The following is a 19,266-nucleotide window of genomic DNA, read 5'->3' on the forward strand; positions in this document are numbered from 1 at the left end:
CTCTGCCAAACGCTGCATATCATTCTGGCCCATTAAAGCAAGTCATTTACCTTGATAAATAGGTGGAGGCTGGGGGGAGCTGAAAGCACACAGGGGAGCCTCTTCTTCCCTACCTCCATATTTCTCCTTTTCTTTTGCTCCAATTTTAACTCCACTAGTATCATTTTCATCTCATACCTGCATTTTTGTCACTCTCCCCTGTGTCCACCTGTTCTCTCCATCCCTCTCAGTGCCCTAGAAGTCCAACCCTGTCCCAGCAAAGCTCCCAGTCATTTCTTCTTCTGCCTGTGTTTATTCCTGCCTACCTTCTACTACTGCTTCTAAATTTTCTTTTTCGCCAGCGGCTGTGTTTCAAGGAAGAGGAGAAGAATGAGCACGATGGGAAGAGAGAGGGAAGAAAAGGACAGAGTGTGTTAATTGGCACGCCTGAGGCGAGAAGGGTGGAAGGAACAGGGAGAAGAGGGAACGGAGGCCCAGATTCAGGGGGCCTCCAAACATTAAATATTAACACCTTTTCTCATCTCTGCCCCTTTAGTGACACGCACTGATTGGGTTTTCTCTCGGTCGATCGGCACGCACACACACTCTGCCTCCGTCTTTGACCAGATTGAGATCCTCCTCAGAATAAGAGGCAGCCAGGAGGGCGCGCACTGCCGTAATTGGCAGAGCCTCTCTGTTCCGTGGCCTTTGATTTGAAAAGTAATGAAATTCTACTTGATATTTTTATCCAATCTTGCATGTCATCACAGCCTTGCGTTTCTGTTTTTTTTTTTCTTCCCCAGGACCACTGTATTAGGACTCACGTGTGAGCTTTAATAAGAGCAAGGGTAGCAACTTTGGCTATTGTGTCTCTACATGCCCGTGTTAATGGAGTCACCTATAATAGCACCAGATCACTATCGGCTGAGAGAAATTCGCTCTGGCTTTGATATCCTGAGTTTGCTCCTACTTAGCTAATGAGGACGGTCCGTATTGGTTTATCGCGGGGCAGGATATCGGAGCTACGTCTGCAGAAGCACTTACACAGCACTAAAATGAACAAGCTCCATGTATTCATAGCTCTATTTATAATCTCTTCATAAGACGTCTTGGCATTGTCTTGTTTTTTCAGCTTCTGCTTTCTGCACAGTTGGATGGAGGACTGCAATGTCAGCTCCATGAATTCATATTCTCCTTGTGCCCTCGTCTCCATTTGTGCTCCTGTGTGTTTCTCTTGAATCCACTCTGCTCCCACCATATATCCTTGTCCTCAGTTTCTCCTCTCCTAAGTCGCTGGCTCGTGTTCAAAGAGGAAAAACACACCCCATTCCTGTCCCGCCACCCACACACACTCGCACCCACCCACACAAACACACTCATTGATCACACGGCTCCAAAGTCCCGCGTCTGAATGCAGTTGACTTCTCGACCCGTTGCCAGAACAACGGGACCGGGCGGCGGGAATCCGAGCGTGGACAAAAGCCGGAGAGGGGCCGACACGGCGGGTCCACTTCACGTTGTTTGCACTGAGCCCTAAACTGCCATAAGATGAGGCGACACATGCGCCAATAAACCTGTGATTTATCCGCCCCCAGTGCCCACGCTGTGACGTTACCCCTCTGACCTCGGCGCCAACACAACAGACACGCACGCGCACACGAGCAGCTCGGCCGGCGGACGTCGTTTGCCGAGTCATTGAGCTTCGTGATGACTCGGGGCTCTGCGTTTTATTGCACTGACTAGGAGTCACAGATGCTAATATTGCTGTGCTGGTGCCAGCGGAGAGGACTGGTGCATCCCTCTAATCACACACAACCTTATGTTTAACACAGCTGCATTATGTCAACCTCAGGTCCCTGAGGATCTCGAGAACTCGAGACTTCTTCTAAACTCCATCTTTGCTCCCTACTTCTGACTCTGTCCTTTGTCTTTTCTTAGTTATTTTAAATTAAGTTAAAGCCATTTAAAGTTCTTACTACATCTGTCTAGCTGGGCTGCGAGACACATGGGATATAAAAGAGAAAGAGGATTGATAAACAAATCCTAAAGCTGCAGCCTGAGAGAATTGACAAGTGGGAACAGAACAATAAAACATTGCCGGACTCTTATTTATATCTTGTAAAATCTGTTTCCTTCCCTTTTTCGAGCAGACACTCGGAGGCCGGAGGTTTTAGTACCTATAAAGACGGTGGTAAAACCCGCTCTCCTCCAAGACGACCGCCACAATCAGCTGCAGCCTAAATGTTTTTGTCAGGTTGTGTGTTGCTGCAGGGGCCCAGGTGTGAGTTCCTGCCTCCACTCAGGTGGTATATCACTACAAGCCCAGACTGGAAGCCAGACACCCCTCTCCATATCCTTTAATTGTAGCGCAACAGCTCAGAATGTGTCATCTTGACATCCGGGATCCAGGTCCATCTCCCCATTAATCAAGGCTCTTCTCTTCCTGAGTGCACACAGATATCAAACGCAGCCCTCGTTAGGCTGCCGGGCGTTTATAGCGGTGGGAACTCCCAGTTTCACCAAATTTAAATCTCATCTCTGATCTACAATAGGCCTCAGCGAGTTGAGTGCTATCGGAACGGTCAGACCTGATGTACAGGGCTCTCTTCTCATTGCTGTAATTGGCTCATTATAGTTACTGACTCTGTGATATGTGGAAAAAGATAAGAAAACCCCAACAAACTTTTGGGGAGACTCTTATGAGGCTCATTATACTCAAACCCGGGTTGTTTGACTGTTTATTAGATGTTGAAATCTCTAGGAACCTTTGTTGTCAGGTGCAAAAACAGCCCAGCGTGTCCTGAATCACTATTATTGTCATTTACGATGTCCCAGGCACCAGTCACTCCTGTTACTGTTCTATGGAGGCACACACGGTACCTAGTCTGTGCCACAAAAAGTCCAGTGTCATCATTAACTCTACTTTGGTCTCTCCTCCAAAGGTCAGTGCTTACAGTGGCACGCGCTGCTGCACCATGGATATGTTTATATGAGGCGTTTCCATGGAGACAGACAGTGGGAGTAAAGTTGTATTTTTTGCCTGCGTTCTCCGGATCTTTGTGTTTTGCTTATTGTCTCCGTGGTTGCAGGAACTTTTACTTCTACAACTTCTTCTGTTCGTGACTGTGAGCTGTTGGCAGATGGAGAACTCTGTTGCCCTGTGCTTCTCTGTTCTGTCTCCCTCTCTCCTGCCCTCTCTGTGGCATTCATTGTGTGTGTGTGTGTGTGTGTGTGTGTGTGTGTGTGTGTGTGTGTGTGCGTGTGTGTGTGTGCGTGTGCGTGTGCGCGCGTGTGCGCATGCAGTGCTTTGCGGCAGCTGCCGGTCCTGCACCTGTTCTTGTCTCATCAGTCAGGCGTTGATGGACTGCAGGCCTTACATGGACCCACCCTGACACTGGCAGTCTGACCCGGCCCGCCCCGTGCCACACACATACTGTACATTTTATACGCACAGACATTTGACTGCTTAAAGGGAAACTACTGAATAAACTAGAACCGTCCAAATAGCAGACACCTATCAATGTTGTTACCATAGCGGGCTGTGTCATGTCTCATGTCTGTCAAACTTTGTCCTGTAAAGTCATTGTGCTGAGGAACAAGCTTGGTCAATAATAAGTCGCCTAAAGCTCAAGTCTGGTCTCCAGTGTTTTTATGAGGTCTGCTGAAAATGCATAATTATCTTTCACAGACCTGCGAATGCTCATAAACTGAGACTGAAGAGTCATTGTCACCATACTAGAAAAGATGCTGATGAGTGGAAAAGTGATGAAGTGGAAGTTCTTGCTTCGGCAATGACCTCGTGCTGTAGGTGACTCCGTCCTCGTGACATTGAGGCTGTGCCTTTTTCAGCGGGATGCTGTTTGCTTTGCCAACAGTCAGACTCACTAATCCCGTTAGAGGCCGTGGATGTTTTGGACCACACACATGCACACACACACACACACACACACACACACACACACACACACACACACACACACACACACACGCACACACCCCATTTGAAATCGCCCACGCTTCAGGCACAGCCTTGTGCTCTTCCTCTCCAGCTTTAGGGTTAGGTCTCCGTAGCCTAGCGCGGCTCCTCCACCCCCAGCGCCATCATCCAGGTGTAGGAGGACAAGGTGTGCACACAGAGCGGCGTTAAACACAACATCCTTCACCTGACAGTTGAGCACTGTTTGGGTAAGCAGGGACGAGCAGATGCTATCAGTCCCCACGGTTTGTGATGTCTTCATTTAGGCTCCTGTTGGGTGACACTAATGCTGCTTTTCCATTGTTTCCTGGCCTCTTCTTTTTTTTTTTTTATTCAGCCAGACACATACGCGGGCGAGGTTGTGCCCTGGGTATTAAAGGATGCTCTTTGTGAATGAGGGATAAAAAGCAGAGTCAGAGAGAAAGGGGCTCCTGGTCTGATGTGACAGTAGGTGAGGGCAGAACAAGAGAGGAAAGCCGGATCCAGCTGGTTCTTGTCAAAATGAGGGCCAGCCTCTAGTGTGAGTACAGTGGAGTCTTAAAGGTGGCTTCACATTAACTTTTCAGTGGATGTGAGGCTGCTGCCTCTCTGAGGCTTTTTTATGTTTTTCTGAATGCACCATACGTAACCATAGTATTTCTGCTCATAAATATCCCATGCATTATAGATATACTGTAACGGTGTGTGTGCTGGCCACAGTCTGCCTGTCTCGTTTCCATCTGTCTCTCCACCCAGTCATGCACCACCTCACACACTTTCCCCTCTCTTTGGCTAAATCCGATTATCTGGCCTGCGTCAGCTTACGAGACCCCCATGTAGATAGCCTCCTCCTGCCCACATGACCTGTGGCAGCCCCCGCCACACACTTCTTTTTTCCCTCTCTGGCGCACGGGGCGACAGCCAGCAGCCTGTGTCTCTGAATGCACACACACACACACACGTATTGGACTGATTATGCTCACTAATTGCTCGCCTGCCTGTCCGTCCAGCTGCCTCCACTGTAAAACACACGGCGGCCTGATTGATCACCGGGGGCCAAAACATATTGCGAGCGACACCAAAAGGCGCGTCTGGGCGAGAGTGGGACACAATAAAACGAGGGAGCGATGCTCAGATCAGCCTGTTGATATTAGACCCTGTCTCTGTTCAGACGGAGCTACAGTCAGGCAGAGTGGAAACATGGCCGCAGGAACCTGTGGGAGTTCTCCACTAGATGCTCTCAAGCATTTTATAAGCAAGATTAACTAGATAATTCATTGAAGTAATCAGTGTGGGTCTGGGGTTTTCTGTGCAAGCGCCAGCCAGTCACTTGATTTAATGTGGTATGTGAGTGAGTGTGTATTTTTCCCTTGCACCACTTAACGGGACTCTTAAAGCCCGAGTGCTGCTTGAAAGCACAACACTTAGTTTACTCGCACATTCTTGTGGTTCTGCTCGTTTGGCTCGCTGTTTGTGTTGGCGTTGAAACAGAGGAGGATTTTCTTTCGGGCTACGTCCTTCTGACAAACTTGGGAACGTGAGACTCAGTTTGTAAAACTAATGTCGGTCCACTCGAGAGATTCAGAGCTGACGAGAGGGGGGTGAAGAGCGTAATAAAGGGTTTAGCACGAGAGGATAAAATTAGAGCTGGAAGAAGTGGAATGAGGGAATCAAGAGGAAGTGAAAGAGTGAAATGCATTGAATGGCAACTCCCTTTGACCTTTGACCTCCAGGCTGGCGCGTGGGTCATGGGGAACCAAAGCACATGACCCCAGTGGAATGTCACAAACACACAAAACAACACTAAGCGGCCGCTGTGTTTATTCTGTGCACACGGCCTCCTCTTCTGTGTATTTGTTCTCCTCTTCCTCCTCACAGTAGCGCGATATCACCGTGACCATCCCTCAGCTTCTCATCCCGCTTTTGACTTTTTAGGCAAACACTCCCTAATCGTCTCCATCCACTTTTCTCCGTACCGAAAACTCGCCTGTCAAACAACTATGACTCCCAGAAGTCCTTTTTCTTGGCAGCTCCTCACAACAAATAAATTATTGAGCTGCATATTTTGTAGTCCAGAAATTGCTGATGTTACTAATTTATGTTGTCGTCCACAGTGCGGTGCTGGCTTCTTCATTACTAATATGCATGTGCAGAATAGGAAATAATTTTTAATGATACGTCACGTGTCAGCGCTCGCAGCGTGTGGATTTTTGGACTTGTTCAGTCGTTGTTTACTGTGGCTTCGCTGATGCATTTATTATTTATGAGAACATTTTCTGCTTGTGTTTTATTTCTGAGTGCAGTATCTCACAGTGAAGATCGCCCCACTTCCACATCGGCGTCTTCCTTACGCTTTTCTCGACACAGACCTGTCAGACCCCGTCCTTGTATGACACTGTCGGTTCTGCAGGAAATCCTGCTTCCAACCTGCCTCTTTCCTCTGTGAAGCAATCTACCTGTCGCATTGTTCCCCCATTGTCAGACTGGTCCCCGCCGGGACCAGTCTGGGTCCGTCCTGTGCCCTAGTTGCACACTCTCTGAGAACTGGGACAATGTGTGAATCCTAATGTCCTGCTGGATGGAGCACACTGACTCTAGTAGCCTGGAGGGAAGTATTTCATTGTCTTATTAAGCTGCAAAAACTAATGTTTAATTCAATCTCTGGCAAATATTGAAAACAAGGTGCAATTACACATTTCTTGGTTCCACACCAGCCTTCTGTTATTCCAGGGATATGAGCCTGTAGCTTTGGTTCAACACAGAAATAAATGTAGGAAGCAAAGGTTTGTGGTCTTGGGGTTGTTTTGGCTCCTCTCACATGAACACGTTCTCTAATTAACCTTATTTGTGCTACAGAACAAAGAATGTAGCTATTTAGGAATTGAGACTGGATGATCTGCTGAGTGTTAATGTTAATTAACCATTTTTGCCTGGACGTCCTGTGTGTGCTGTTTATTTCTCAGAGGATTATAATTTGATATTCCAGCTTTACACGTGTTTCTACAGTGAACTCCACAAATCTCTCCTGGAGGAGGGCGTGATTGAGTGTCAGAGCAGAGGTTCTGTTTAAATCAATCAGTGTGTGGTCGGTCCCTCTGGCATCGCGGTGGTGTCAGTTGTCGTCTCTGCTGCACAACTGTTTACTGCATCCTGTGTGTGTCACACACTTAGCTGTCCTTATAGCAGGACTGGACTAATCACAGACCCTCGGATGAGCACAAACCGCTCAAGGCGATGCAGGAAAAGGCGCGTGCCGCTGCTGATAAATTCTCTGGTGGATGCAACGCAGCTGTCCCCAGTTCATGTAATGCCTTGTTCGAACGATCTGGAGCCCTGAGGCTGCAGAGACGCACACACGGGCCTTTAATCGAATAACATGGACACATCTCAGTCCTTTTGCTTTTATTATCTGTTCCTCCCTCTCTCGTTATGGCGTAATCCACCTTTAAAACCTCTTCTCATTTGTCTGTGTGTGTTTGTTTCCTTTCCAGTTTGCAGTGGGACGGTGACTGTGACCGTCTCTCCTAAAGTGGAGGTGTTGAAGGGAGAAACTGTCAAACTGCCCTGCTCGTACACCGTCTCCCCACCCTCAAACAACGTTGTTGTTGAGTGGTACATCGTAAGTAGTTTCAAAGTGACTATTTCACTGAAATAACATTATTACCTGGCAAGCTTTGATTTCTGTTTTTTCTCTGTCTGTTCATTAGGAGCAGGGGACCAGGAAACGTGTGGCTTTCCACTCCGGGAACGGCAACGGCAGAATCGATGAGGGCACCCCTCTGACCCACCGCAGCACTTTCGAGGAGGACTTCACCTTGAAAATCTTGTCTGTTCAACCCTCTGACGAGCTGGTCTTCTACTGCCAGGTCACCGCTGGCCCCGCGGGAGTCTCTGACGCCTCCACTATGCTCAAAGTCTTCTGTGAGTCGACCTGTGCACGGTTGTGACCTTTTGTGACCTCAACATGACCTTTGGAGAGCGACCCCCTCTCACTCCCAATCGGCTGTTGATGTGTGGGGATTTATGACTTGCTTTGTCAAGGCAACCAAAGGTTTATGACTTTCATTGAACCGTGCTTTCAGGCATACTTGAATTCAGAAGTGGTTTAATTGTACCTAATATGTTTGATGCATTTTATTGATTGTTCTGCACATACACACATTATCTCACCCTGAGACTTGGAGTCGCTATGTGTTGGGTGTGGTGTCTTTTCCAGTGCTTGGGGTCACCACTCTCCTTTAATAAGTTCTCCAAAGGTCAATTAATCACAGTCTAATCAGTCTTGACATAACTGATGAATAGTTCAATCACAACTGTCATGTCTCATATATATCACCTTAATAAAAGCCCGGGTTTATCACCAAGATGCCGGAGACTGACCCTGCAGCCCGGTCTGCTGTTCGTCTCCCATGGCAACGCCTAGACCAGCATCAATCATACTTTTAGCTTTTAGCAGTCACACCACAATGAAAAGGATTCATTTGCATTTTGGATTGGACTGATCAATCACACTAAAGACGGAGAATTTGCGTCGGGAGAATAACAAAACTAGCCTTTCATTAGTTAAACTGCTACTTGATGAAGGGATTACACATTATCCTTTAACTTTTATGCACTTGAAGGCACTGAATTTTTAAAGAGTCTCATAAAATAAGCTGTTAGTTCTAAATGGGCCAGTCAGTGTTTGACACTCGTAGAGGTACTATTTAACAAAGACCTTTATAAAGACACACTCTGCGGAAACAGCCTCTCTCCAAACCAGCAATTACTCCTGGACCACGTTTGACCACTCGACTCATTGAGGGATGAGTTATTGTGTGTCTGCTCTGCCTTCACTTAAAAGGTCTGAGTTATGAGGTCTCCTGAAGGTTGAGCCAGAGCAGCGATACTCTCGTTTCTCTCTCTCAGGGCGCCGGCAGCGTGGAGAACAGTGCGTCTGAGCAAACAGAATAAAACAATCGCATTTCCTGTCCCCTGTGAATTCCCCGCTGTCATAACGAAACGTTTTATTCTAACAATCCAATTTAGGCTGAACGTAAGCGGCCATACCCGAGAGTCATGCTCCTATTCAGGAGTTAATAAGTTCTCGCTGTGCATCTAAAAGTCCCTATACGTTATAAACGGTGCCACGCGAGGCTGTGTTTCTCAGCGTGTGGGAAGGGGATGGCTCTTCACTGCAGCAGTTTTGTGGGCGGTGCGGGTCGACAATGAGAACACAGAATGGAGCGAGGCAGAGAGTGAAATACCTACAGTATCTGCTGTTTGTTTTCGTTAGATGTCAACGGCTGCAGGAAACGATAAGATGACCTTGCATGCAAAGGGAGCAGTGGAGTAAAGTGGAGCGACTTGGGGGAAGACTCGCGCTCACACCTGTGGTTGTGTGTGCGAGCCAGAGATGGGGGCGTGCGTTTTATTTGTGTGTGTGATTTGACCCCTATCAGCTCATGTGAACGCGGTCGTGGCAGAATGATGCGGGTCGGGATATTTACTGCTCGACCTAATTAACAAGGTCAGCGAGGCGAGGGCTGGACGCTCTGTGTTTGTGTCTCTACAGGGTTTCCTCCCCTGCCGATCGTGATGATTTAATAATGATTTCTCGCCTCCCTTTTCCCTCCTCAGTCCCTCCAGAGAAGCCACAACTAACAAGACCATCAAGTCAGGCCATCTCTGTGGGGCAGACCACCAGCTCTCAGGTGTGTGTGTGTGTGTGTGTGTGTGTGTGTGTGTGTGTGTGTGTGTGTGTGTGTGTGTGTGTGTGTGTGTGTGTGTGTGTGTGTGTGTGTGTGTGTGTGTGTGTGTGTGTGTGTGCACATATCACGTGTCGGCCAGTTGACTCCTATTGTACGAGTTAAACTGTCTCCTATCTCTCTCTCCTCCTGTGGTTGTCCGTGTATCAGATTGGTAGCTGTCTGTCAATGAATGGACATCCCCAGCCAAGAATTATCTGGTTCAAGAATGACCAACCCCTGCCGGAGGTGAAGGACGTCAAAGCGAGTATGTGCCACGTGTCCATGAACCAAGCACAGTTTGATGCTTGCTCGTGTTCTGTACAGAGGAGGATCTTTGTTCTCACTCATCCTCCCTCTGTCAGATACCTACATGATCCCCTCTGTGGTGAAGGAGGCCTCCGGACTCTACACCATCAAGAGTGACCTGTACATGCAGCCCACCAAGGAGGACAAGGACTCCGTGTTCCAGTGCATCGTGGAGTACAGTATGCCGGGAGACCAGGTGAAGCAGGAGAAGTCCAACACCATCACCATCAACCTTTACTGTGAGTTGAGTCCCCTTCAGGTCTTGATTATAGGAGCCAGGTCTTCCTCTAAGTAATCTGATTACTTGAACAACCCGTTTAATTAAACACACTGACTAATTATTAGATTATCTACAAATGATTCTACTTTCAGATAGTTTTAAAATGAATCCATACTTTGACGTATCTTTAGGCAAAAATTCAAAGTCAGAATTTGATGGTTTCTCAACCGTGGGTTTCACAGTCTGAATAGAAGTCTTGTCTTCAACCTGTTCCATGTCTGCCCTGTCCAAACAGACCCTTCTGAGAAAGCCACCTTTTCCCTGCTCAACACCACCCCAGTCAAGGAGGGCGATAACGTCACCATGAAGTGTGAGACTGACGGAAACCCTCAGCCTGTGTTCGAGTTCACCAAAAACGTACGCACGCGTTTCACACACAGGTCTAATCTGTCTAATGGGCCTTTACTCACGCCTCAATCCTCTCCGCCTGCAGAAAGCGCCCGTCCCCGGTGAGAGCGGCTTTCTGAGGATCCCATCCGTCAAGCGCACGGACGCAGGCCTGTACACGTGCACCGCCATGGATTTCGATAACTTGGACGCTGACCTGTCCGGATCCATCAACCTCACCATCCAGTGTGAGTGAGCCGAACACGAACACGCAGAAAGCCAAGCAATTTCCCCCCTGTTTGTGCTGTTTAGCCCCCGCAGTAAAGCCGTTTTGGTTCCATCAATGAATCACAGCATTAAAGGGGTTAGAATGAAATAAGCTTTAATGGAATCCTTTTAGCCGGCTGATATCCAATTCAATTTTTCACAGTTCATCTGTTACTTTAATGTTATCCCAACCACACTCCCCTAATTTGATCTAATCGCACGCATTAAGCAGCGATAGCCTAGAAACAGCCCGGAACAGACTTAACCTGGGCTCTGAAATGGGCCCAGCTTCGCAGTAAGTGCTGTGGATCTCCACTTTAAAGTTTAATCTCACATCCGTTGCATTGTGCGCTCGGTTGGGCAGAAAGCGACGCCTCCTCAGCACATGTTTGACGCGTCACCCTCTCTTTCAGACATCGACCCGGTGAACGTGACCCCGGCTGAACCTCAGGTCGTCATGCTTGGAGACAAAGTGGAGTGGCAGTGCAAGACCAAGGCCTCTGCCCCGCACACGGTGCAGTGGAAAAAGGTTTGATACGTCTCTGCCTTCACTTCTATAGCACAGTTGTTGCTTCTTTGCTCATGAATATCAGTTTGAATCATCAGCAGCCATCTAATACAGCAACCCTGGACGTGTGCATTGTGAGACTGGGCAGGGGTTCCTAATAAAGTGGCCAGTGGGTATATGTGCACCTGTCACCCTGTGTTAGAGCCTCTGAGTCTCACAGTTGTGTCCCTGCCACACTGGCTGCATTGTGTAGTTGGAGCAAACGCAGGTCATACATCGCTGTTCGTAGCATCCGTAAACACACATGCAGCGTCTCATGTAACTGCAGCAAAAGAAATGAACGCCTTGGCTTTGCACCTGTGTGAGAGAGCAACATTTATCACAGCCTAAATTCACGCCTCGTGATCTGAATCTTTTAAAACTGCCTGAGGTTCAGTGTAGATTTTGTGGAATAGCAGCACCTGATTAAACGATTAAACACCGTGGAGCTGAAAAAATAAAAAGCTTCCTGGTCTCTGTTTTCAGTGACTATGCAAAAAGGTGCAATGGTCTGAATTTACTTTAGCAGAAAACAATAGCGGATCATTTGTTGAACCCTCTCTGAAACAACACGGGGCATTGTGATAATGTAGAATCAGTGTGGCACCACTGGAGCTTTGCTTTTCTTCCTGCTCCTGTTTGTTATGTGCAGAATGTTCCTCTGGTGTCAGGCCTGTTGTTGTAGCCTTTGTATCTGCTGTTGTGTCTCCTGGGCGCGATACGAGCTCACCGACGGCTGCGCTGAGAACGGGCTTTGTTTTTTGAGAAAGATTCCTGGCAGACGACGTTGAGTCGGATTGCGAGAGACAGGTTTATTATGGAGGACTGACTTTGATCCGATATCGCCGTGCTTTGAAAAAGTGTGTGTGAAGGCTCTCGCCGTGCTTTCCCAGCAAACTGAGTGGGACAAAAACACAGTGAGTGCCAACCGGCTGTGCCTCTGTTCCCTCAGGGCTCCGAGGTGCTCTCTCAGGACGGCACGCTGTCCATACACGCCGTGACCTACGACAAAGCCGGCGTGTACAGGTGCGTCGGAGCCGTGCCGTCCGTGCCCGGACTGACGGCGCACGCCAAAGTCAACCTCACTGTCAAAGGTAACGCACGCACTGTCAGCGAGACGGGCTGTCACTGCCCCGTTGTTGTGTGAAACCAGCAAACGCCTCTCATTTCACGGGCAGGAAAGCCGATGATCGAGCCTCCGGAGGCTGCAGAGGTGGGGAAGGATGGAGCTGTGACCCTGAAGTGCGTGGCCGACGGCTTCCCTTTGCCTCAGTTCACCTGGAAACCCTCCGGAAAAGAGGTAAAGCGTGCAAACAATGAGTCCAGCGAACACCGGTCTGATAAACAAAGGCTGCTGCTGCTCTCATTCATATGAGGCACTTTACACAAGCACCTCCCCCAACGTTAGATCTGATTAGGCTTTGGTTTGCTATTCTTTATTAGCTCCAGACGTCGTGTTTTTGCAGTCTCGTGACCCCTTCCTCCCCCTGAATTCTGGACGAGGTCGTGCCCCTGCCGGGTCGAGCGCCGCGCGTCCTCCCTCGCGCCGCGCTACCGGCGCCGTCGCTATTAGTGTTTTCATTTGGGCCGAGATGAGAAGTTTTTTGGCGTGATTCATTTTTTATAGCGTCTTAAGATCTTCTTGAAAGACTGCTACCATAAACTTCAAAAGTAATAGCGAGAGGAGAGCGAGAAACGGCCCGCGGGCCCGTGGAACGTAATATCTAATTCTAACGTTTCATATTGATGCGAAACAGAAAAACAAATCCCATGCAAAGCAGCTCTAAACACACTCAAGGCACAAATTAAATGTTATATAAGATAGAGATTAAACAAGTAACTTAATCAGTGATTGGGGATATTTACAATTTTTAACTGGTCTGTTTGTGTATAAGTGCTGTATTTTCGAGTCGTGTCACTTCTAGCAGGTACCGAAGGCTAACGTCGCGCTCATTGCTTCCTGTTTCACCCCCAGTCCGTTCAGGTGGAGACTAACAGTGCGACGAGCACCGTGACCCTTCAAGCCACGCCCGAGATCCTGAGGGACGGCGTGACCTGTGAGGTGTCCAACGAGTTCGGCAAAGACAGCCAGGTCTTCAAAGTCACACAGAAAGGTCAGCGTGAGGAGGCCGAGACCCCCCTTAATTCAGATTTACCTCAGTGAAGCTTTAACCTGTGTGTTATTTAACCAGGTTTATCTCGTACTGACAAATAACAAATAGTAGCTCGAATCTGAGTAGAGACAGAGATAGTCGAAGGAGTTGATCAGTTACCATTAGATGCCACTGGGTTGCGTTCGACTGCAATCTAAACCTTCTTTCTTTTCATCTATTTGCAGAAGCTGACAACTCGGCCGACAGAGGTAGAGCCCTCTCCCTTCCCCTCCTCTTCTCCTCCTTCCTTCTCTCAGGACTCTTTGTTGTACAGAATGTGTAATTTAACCAAACCCACTCCACCCATTTCCTCTCGCCTTAGCCCTTTCATCTCTCACACTCACACACACACACACACACACACACACACACACACACACACACACACACACAAGCACACACACACACACACACACACACACACACACACACACACACACACACACACACACACACACACACACACACACACACACACACACACACACACACACTCTCTGCTCCACTCTGTAATCTTGTATATTTGCTCTCTTGCTACCGAACACTGTGGATATTGTATATTGTTACTCTTCTTCTTCTCTTGTCACCTTTGTATAATGTCTGTCCTATATTTTGTGGATGCTACTACAACTTTTTGTGGCCCCTCGGGGACAATAAAGACTTCTATTCTATTCTATTCCTTCTTTTCTCCCTTTGTTTCTTCGCTGTGTCTCCTTTTTCCGCTCACTATTCACTCGTTCACCACTTTTCCTTGTCGTCGTTTCCGCTCGCCGGGACGCTGTGTCGCGTTGTGAAGCCTTGTCTTAGTGTTGTGTGTCGTGGTTGTCGCTTTGCTCTGCTTACGGGACTGAGAACCTGTCTTTCTCTCAAAGTGCTGCTCACTGGAAACCCTGTGTTTGAGCCAGGTCTGTATCGCTAACCCTATTGAGTGTGTGTGTGGTCTGACTGTAAGTCACTGTGTACCGACACCTGCGTGCTCACACGCCTCGTGTGCTTGTGTTTTATAAGAGCTAGATGTGTGTTTGTACGTGTCCTTGTGTTGCCATAGTTGTGAGGAACAGAGGGAATCACACTTGAGATTTAGATTTACACAACAGTATTGGACTTTATGAACATGTGATTGGATATAAGCGGGATCTTCCTTGGACAGAAACCACTGATCACTTATCTAGGTAAAAAAAATAAACTGGGTTTGAGTTTCATTGAATTTACAATTTACAGTTTCACCAGTGAGAGAAAGAGGAAATACCCTTGTCCAGTTCACAGACACCAGCCACACGTTGCTCCTCATAAAACTGCTACTGTATAGAACAAACACCATCATTATGTAGTATTCCAGTAGTTCATGGTCCTAGTTATTGTCATCATAACTAAACTGACATTGATTTTGTGCCTTAGGTTGTGAATAATTGTAGTTGTTGCTTCTGATACACGTTTCCTCACAAGTATAGTAATACAGACGCAGGTGGGGGGGTGAGTACGATCCATGTTGTCTTCTGACTCCGATCAGCTGTTTCCTGTTGTCTGTCAGTGAACTGGCCCTGTTTGGGGTCCCATCATGTTTCAGGCATTGCATTCAGAGGTTAAACTAACTCCTCCCCCCCCCTCCTCTCCCTCCCCCACCCTCCATCTATTACCTGCGCCTGAACTCTACCCATCTCCCTTATCTCTACACCTCCTCCACTTCTCCCTCCCTCAAATCTCCCTCCACCTTTTTCCTCTCTCCTCATTAATCATCAATCTCCCTCCACCTTTTCCCACCAACCCCCACCCTCCTCCCTCTCTCCCCCTCCCTCTCCCTCTCTCTCCCTCTCTCTCCCTCTCTCTCCCCCTCCCTCTCTCTCTCTCTCTCCCCCTCTCCCTCCCCTCTCTCTCTCTCTCTCCCTCTCTCTCTCTTTCTCTCCCCCTCTCTCACTCTTGCTCTCCCTCCCTCCCTCCCTCTCCCTCTCTCCCTCCCTCTCTCTCCCTCTCTCTCTCTCTCTCTCCCCCTCTCTCACTCTCGCTCTCCCTCCCTCTCTCTCCCTCTCTCCCTCTCTCTCTCTCTCTCCCCCTCTCTCTCTCCATCCATTGCGGTGCTGCAGCTGAACACAAGCAGGCAGGCTCAGGCGGGGTGGTGGTAGCCGTGGTGGTGTGTGTCCTGCTGCTCCTGCTGCTGGTGGCCCTCATCTACTTCCTGAGCAAGACGAAGAGGCTGCCCTGCAGCAAGAAGAAGGGCAAGGATGTGCCAGAGAGGTGGGCAAGCAAAGTACATGGGAACAGAATGAACACATGCTGATCTTCTCCAGGGACACAGCACAGCACTGAAGTGCAGCATTTAAAGCTGTATTTATGTACCATAAAATGGAACGGCGACTCTTCTAAAGTGGCTCAGCAACGAAACAATGACAAATTGAATAAAGTATGTCTCAGCTTGTTGTGCACCATGATTTATCTATCGTTTTATATGAACAAGAAGCCACTGACTCAATGATTGAATTAGCAAATCAATTTAAAGTGCACAGTGGTTTTTTTCTGATGAATAAGAAACGTTTGATGGAAGTTTGTTCTGAGAAAGCGCTGTAACAAACAGGCTGAAGCTGTCAGTGATATTAGCTTGTAAGAACTTTACAATGACGTAAAACAGCTGCTCAGCAAACTGCTGAGCACTACAACGCAGTGGACCAACTCCGTCTTTTGTGTCTGTCTCTGTTTCAGTGAAAAGGTGAACAATGAGACCAGTCTCATCCAGAAGGGACCGGCCACGGAACAGGTCAGCATGAAGCGGGGTCAAAGGTCATGAGCCAAAGGTTTTTACAGTGGTGCAGCTGTGAAATTTACTTAACGATCGCTAAAGGTGTCATCAGTCACATGGTTTTCAGTCTAGGTTAGTTTTTACATTAATGAATGCGAGCCAGGAAGCGACGAGCTAACGACATGCAGAGACTAGTCAATGGCCCTTCAGCCGTCAAGGACGCGGCAGTGGATGAAAATAAAGCCACTCCGGAGCTGAACAGTCCTCTCTGGATTTAATGCAACACCACAAGGGTGAAATAAACCCACCAACACATGTACTTCATAACAGTTGTGATCATCTTGACGTGAACAGCAGTATCTGTGGCACATCAGGCACGTTGACTGAGAGTCTCGAGCCAGTGTCACTTCAGAGAGAGGATCTGCCCGTGCAGCTCGGATGATGGAGGGTGACAGCCGAACGCAGTAATCTGCAAATGTCATCGCGGGTGTAAAACATTTCATCGTGGAATTTCTGTTAGTGGCTCATTCAAAGTGAACGTGAAAGGGAGTTTAAGGGGAGCCGCGTTTCATGTGATTTGTGGAGCTACTGGCAGCAGAAGTGGTTGACATTTCGGAAAAGCAGGGGAACTGCTGATGTGCTTCACTCCGCTTTTGAAATGGAGATCAGGAGACGAGGTAAAAGTCTCCCGCCGTGCGTTATCAAGTAATGTTTCTCTCTTGTGTCACCTTTAAAATAAACCGTGTCCTGTAAAGTGTTACGTCAGCCCCTTTCTGCAAGTGCAACACAAACAAACCCAATGTACTTGAAGTAAAACTATATAAACCACGATAATTAAACATCACAAGTGTTCACATTACAAACTGCTGTATTAAAGCTTCACTTTAATATATTTATTTATAGAACTAAATGTATCTTTTCTGGTTGTCAGGATTCTGACAATTTAATTTATTATGAGCAGCAATGGTGATATTTATATTGTTCTGTGCTTTGTGTCTCCCTGACAGTGTTGAGCACAGACACATCCAACAGAAGGAGGACGACAGTTATGAAGACGACAGGGCTCATTTTTATGTTTTACAGTCTGGGGAACTGGGGGGAGGTTTGGGGTGGGGGGTGGGGGTGGGGGTATGGAAGCTGAAGCACGGCGGCGGGTTCGATTCCGGGACACACCACGTTCTGCCTTTCGCTCGCTTGTCTCACGGCCTGCTGGGGTGGAGTTGGAAAGGTTTTCACCTCCTCCCTTAGAATCACACACGTGCAAAGTCCCGGCACGAAGTAAACGGCTCCGATTCGCTCACACTTCTGGTTCGACTCCACCGTCAGGTAGAGCAGCGGGCGTCCTCAGCCGCTGAACGTCTACTTTCCTCTGCAGTCTGCACTTATATTCTGTCCTCTCCACTGGGAAGTATCACACGCTGCCATTTTGTTTCATTTATCACAGTAAAGTGATGATTTACGCTCACATCCAGGTTTAATCCCCACACACGCCCCGCTTGGCACGCGCCGGTGCCGTTTCCGCTCAGAGGAGCCGTGTTTGCTTTAGTGCCGTCTGTTTAATTGCATTTTTGTGTCCTGTAAACATTGATATATTTCTCTTTTGATATCCCTATTAGTGCTCAGTAGAAACAGCACAGGCATAAAAATAAAAAAAACGCTAATCCTTTCTCTAAAATTGCCTTTTTAAATCCAGTGAAACGCCACCAAGCAAGTGGGCTGTTAGATTGTACAAATTTATTTTGGTTGTTCATTCCTTTCTTCTCTTCGCTCACCTATTTTGTGTGTAAATTAAAATGCTGATTGCTCTGTCTGTCAAGCAGCAGGTGTTCTGCTCATAATGTGACTGTGGTTACTAAGCTGCTGGCCCGGGCCGGTAATTGCTGCCATTTCTTACTGAGTTTTTCGTAGCCTCGACCGTAGCGTGGAACCGTTCTCGCAAACGGCAGCACCCGCCCGTTCTGCTGAGAAAGAAAAAAAAAACAATTATCATCAGCTAAAATTGGCAGAATTCAGCAGAAGGGTGGCCAATCTCCACCTGGGGCGTTTCCCTATAACAACATGGGCCGTCGGCGGCTGCAGCGCAGTGGTCACAGATTCACCTGCTTGGACAAATCACTGTAGTCTGACACGAGCAGGAAAGGGAGGTTTGTGAGGCTTCGAGGCGATTGTACCTTTTTATTTTTACCAAATATGTGAGACTGCGTATTTAGGTACACAGTGCTGGCCTTTGGTCCTCATCCCCTACACTGTCAGCGCGTCACAGGCTGTGGAGGAGACGATGTGCTATTTAAATTTGTTGTACACTGGAACTAATGGCCTTGTTTTTTAAAAGGAGGCCACTTCAAACCACTGTTTGCAACCATAAAGCTCATTTTGTCTACTGAAGTTAGATACTGTACGTGAATCTGGAGCATTGTTTAGTTTTTTTATTTCACTGTTTTATATAAAGTACTGTGGTATAAACGTGTTTTGTTTTGTTGGTTTGAGAAAGTGGCTTCATCATTTTGGAACTACTGAGTTTTCTTTTTTCAACGCTTTTCCACTCGCTCAGAAAAGAGATTTTTTTAGGACTCCTATGAGATATTCTCAGTGCTTTACTTCGCTCTCTGTTTATTGTGTATTTTGTGGTACGCTGTTGTGATCTCTGTGGTGTGTTGATGTATCTTTTTATTTTGTTCCAGCTGTGTAGAATTTATAATGAAAAAAAAGAAACTCCAGAAAACCAGTCACACGCCTTTATTCTTTGTGTTTTTGTTTCAGCTGTGCCGCGGGCTGTTTAAAGAATCTCTTCGTTTGCTATTTCTTCAGTAAAATCTCCTGTTGTTTTTCACCATTATCACTAAATAGTTTTGAAATTCATCCCTTTTAAGAAGAAGTTGTCCACCATTGATTTGGACCATGTGATATCAGCTGAAATGTTTACTCACCACAGAACATCCTCTGTAAAATCTTCATACATCAGACCAGAGGTTCTATCAGGAATCAGATTGCC

The 19,266-nt window shown here is 47.5% G+C and overlaps 1 protein-coding gene across 2 annotated transcripts in view; it reads left to right on the top strand.

Annotated features, from left to right (window-relative positions):
* Nucleotides 1-19,003, top strand: part of bcam (basal cell adhesion molecule (Lutheran blood group)) — a 36,935-nt gene extending 17,932 nt beyond the window's left edge. The window contains exons 2-17 of one of the 2 annotated variants that reach the window (XM_029129148.3): nucleotides 7,426-7,553; nucleotides 7,642-7,855; nucleotides 9,554-9,627; nucleotides 9,832-9,928; nucleotides 10,026-10,208; nucleotides 10,485-10,606; nucleotides 10,683-10,824; nucleotides 11,257-11,372; nucleotides 12,343-12,484; nucleotides 12,569-12,690; nucleotides 13,366-13,504; nucleotides 13,729-13,752; nucleotides 14,416-14,448; nucleotides 15,625-15,775; nucleotides 16,238-16,292; nucleotides 17,282-19,003. In XM_029129148.3, coding sequence (XP_028984981.1) covers nucleotides 7,426-7,553; nucleotides 7,642-7,855; nucleotides 9,554-9,627; nucleotides 9,832-9,928; nucleotides 10,026-10,208; nucleotides 10,485-10,606; nucleotides 10,683-10,824; nucleotides 11,257-11,372; nucleotides 12,343-12,484; nucleotides 12,569-12,690; nucleotides 13,366-13,504; nucleotides 13,729-13,752; nucleotides 14,416-14,448; nucleotides 15,625-15,775; nucleotides 16,238-16,292; nucleotides 17,282-17,287 — 1,748 coding nt within the window. In that variant the 3' untranslated portion in view covers nucleotides 17,288-19,003. The remainder of the gene's footprint in view (nucleotides 1-7,425; nucleotides 7,554-7,641; nucleotides 7,856-9,553; nucleotides 9,628-9,831; nucleotides 9,929-10,025; nucleotides 10,209-10,484; nucleotides 10,607-10,682; nucleotides 10,825-11,256; nucleotides 11,373-12,342; nucleotides 12,485-12,568; nucleotides 12,691-13,365; nucleotides 13,505-13,728; nucleotides 13,753-14,415; nucleotides 14,449-15,624; nucleotides 15,776-16,237; nucleotides 16,293-17,281) is intronic. The other variant, XM_029129149.3, reaches the window with a different exon arrangement.
* Nucleotides 19,004-19,266: the final 263 nt, after the last annotated feature.

Source organism: Betta splendens, chromosome 16 (genome assembly GCF_900634795.4).
Source record: "Betta splendens chromosome 16, fBetSpl5.4, whole genome shotgun sequence".
In the NCBI taxonomy this organism is placed as follows: domain Eukaryota; kingdom Metazoa; phylum Chordata; class Actinopteri; order Anabantiformes; family Osphronemidae; genus Betta; species Betta splendens.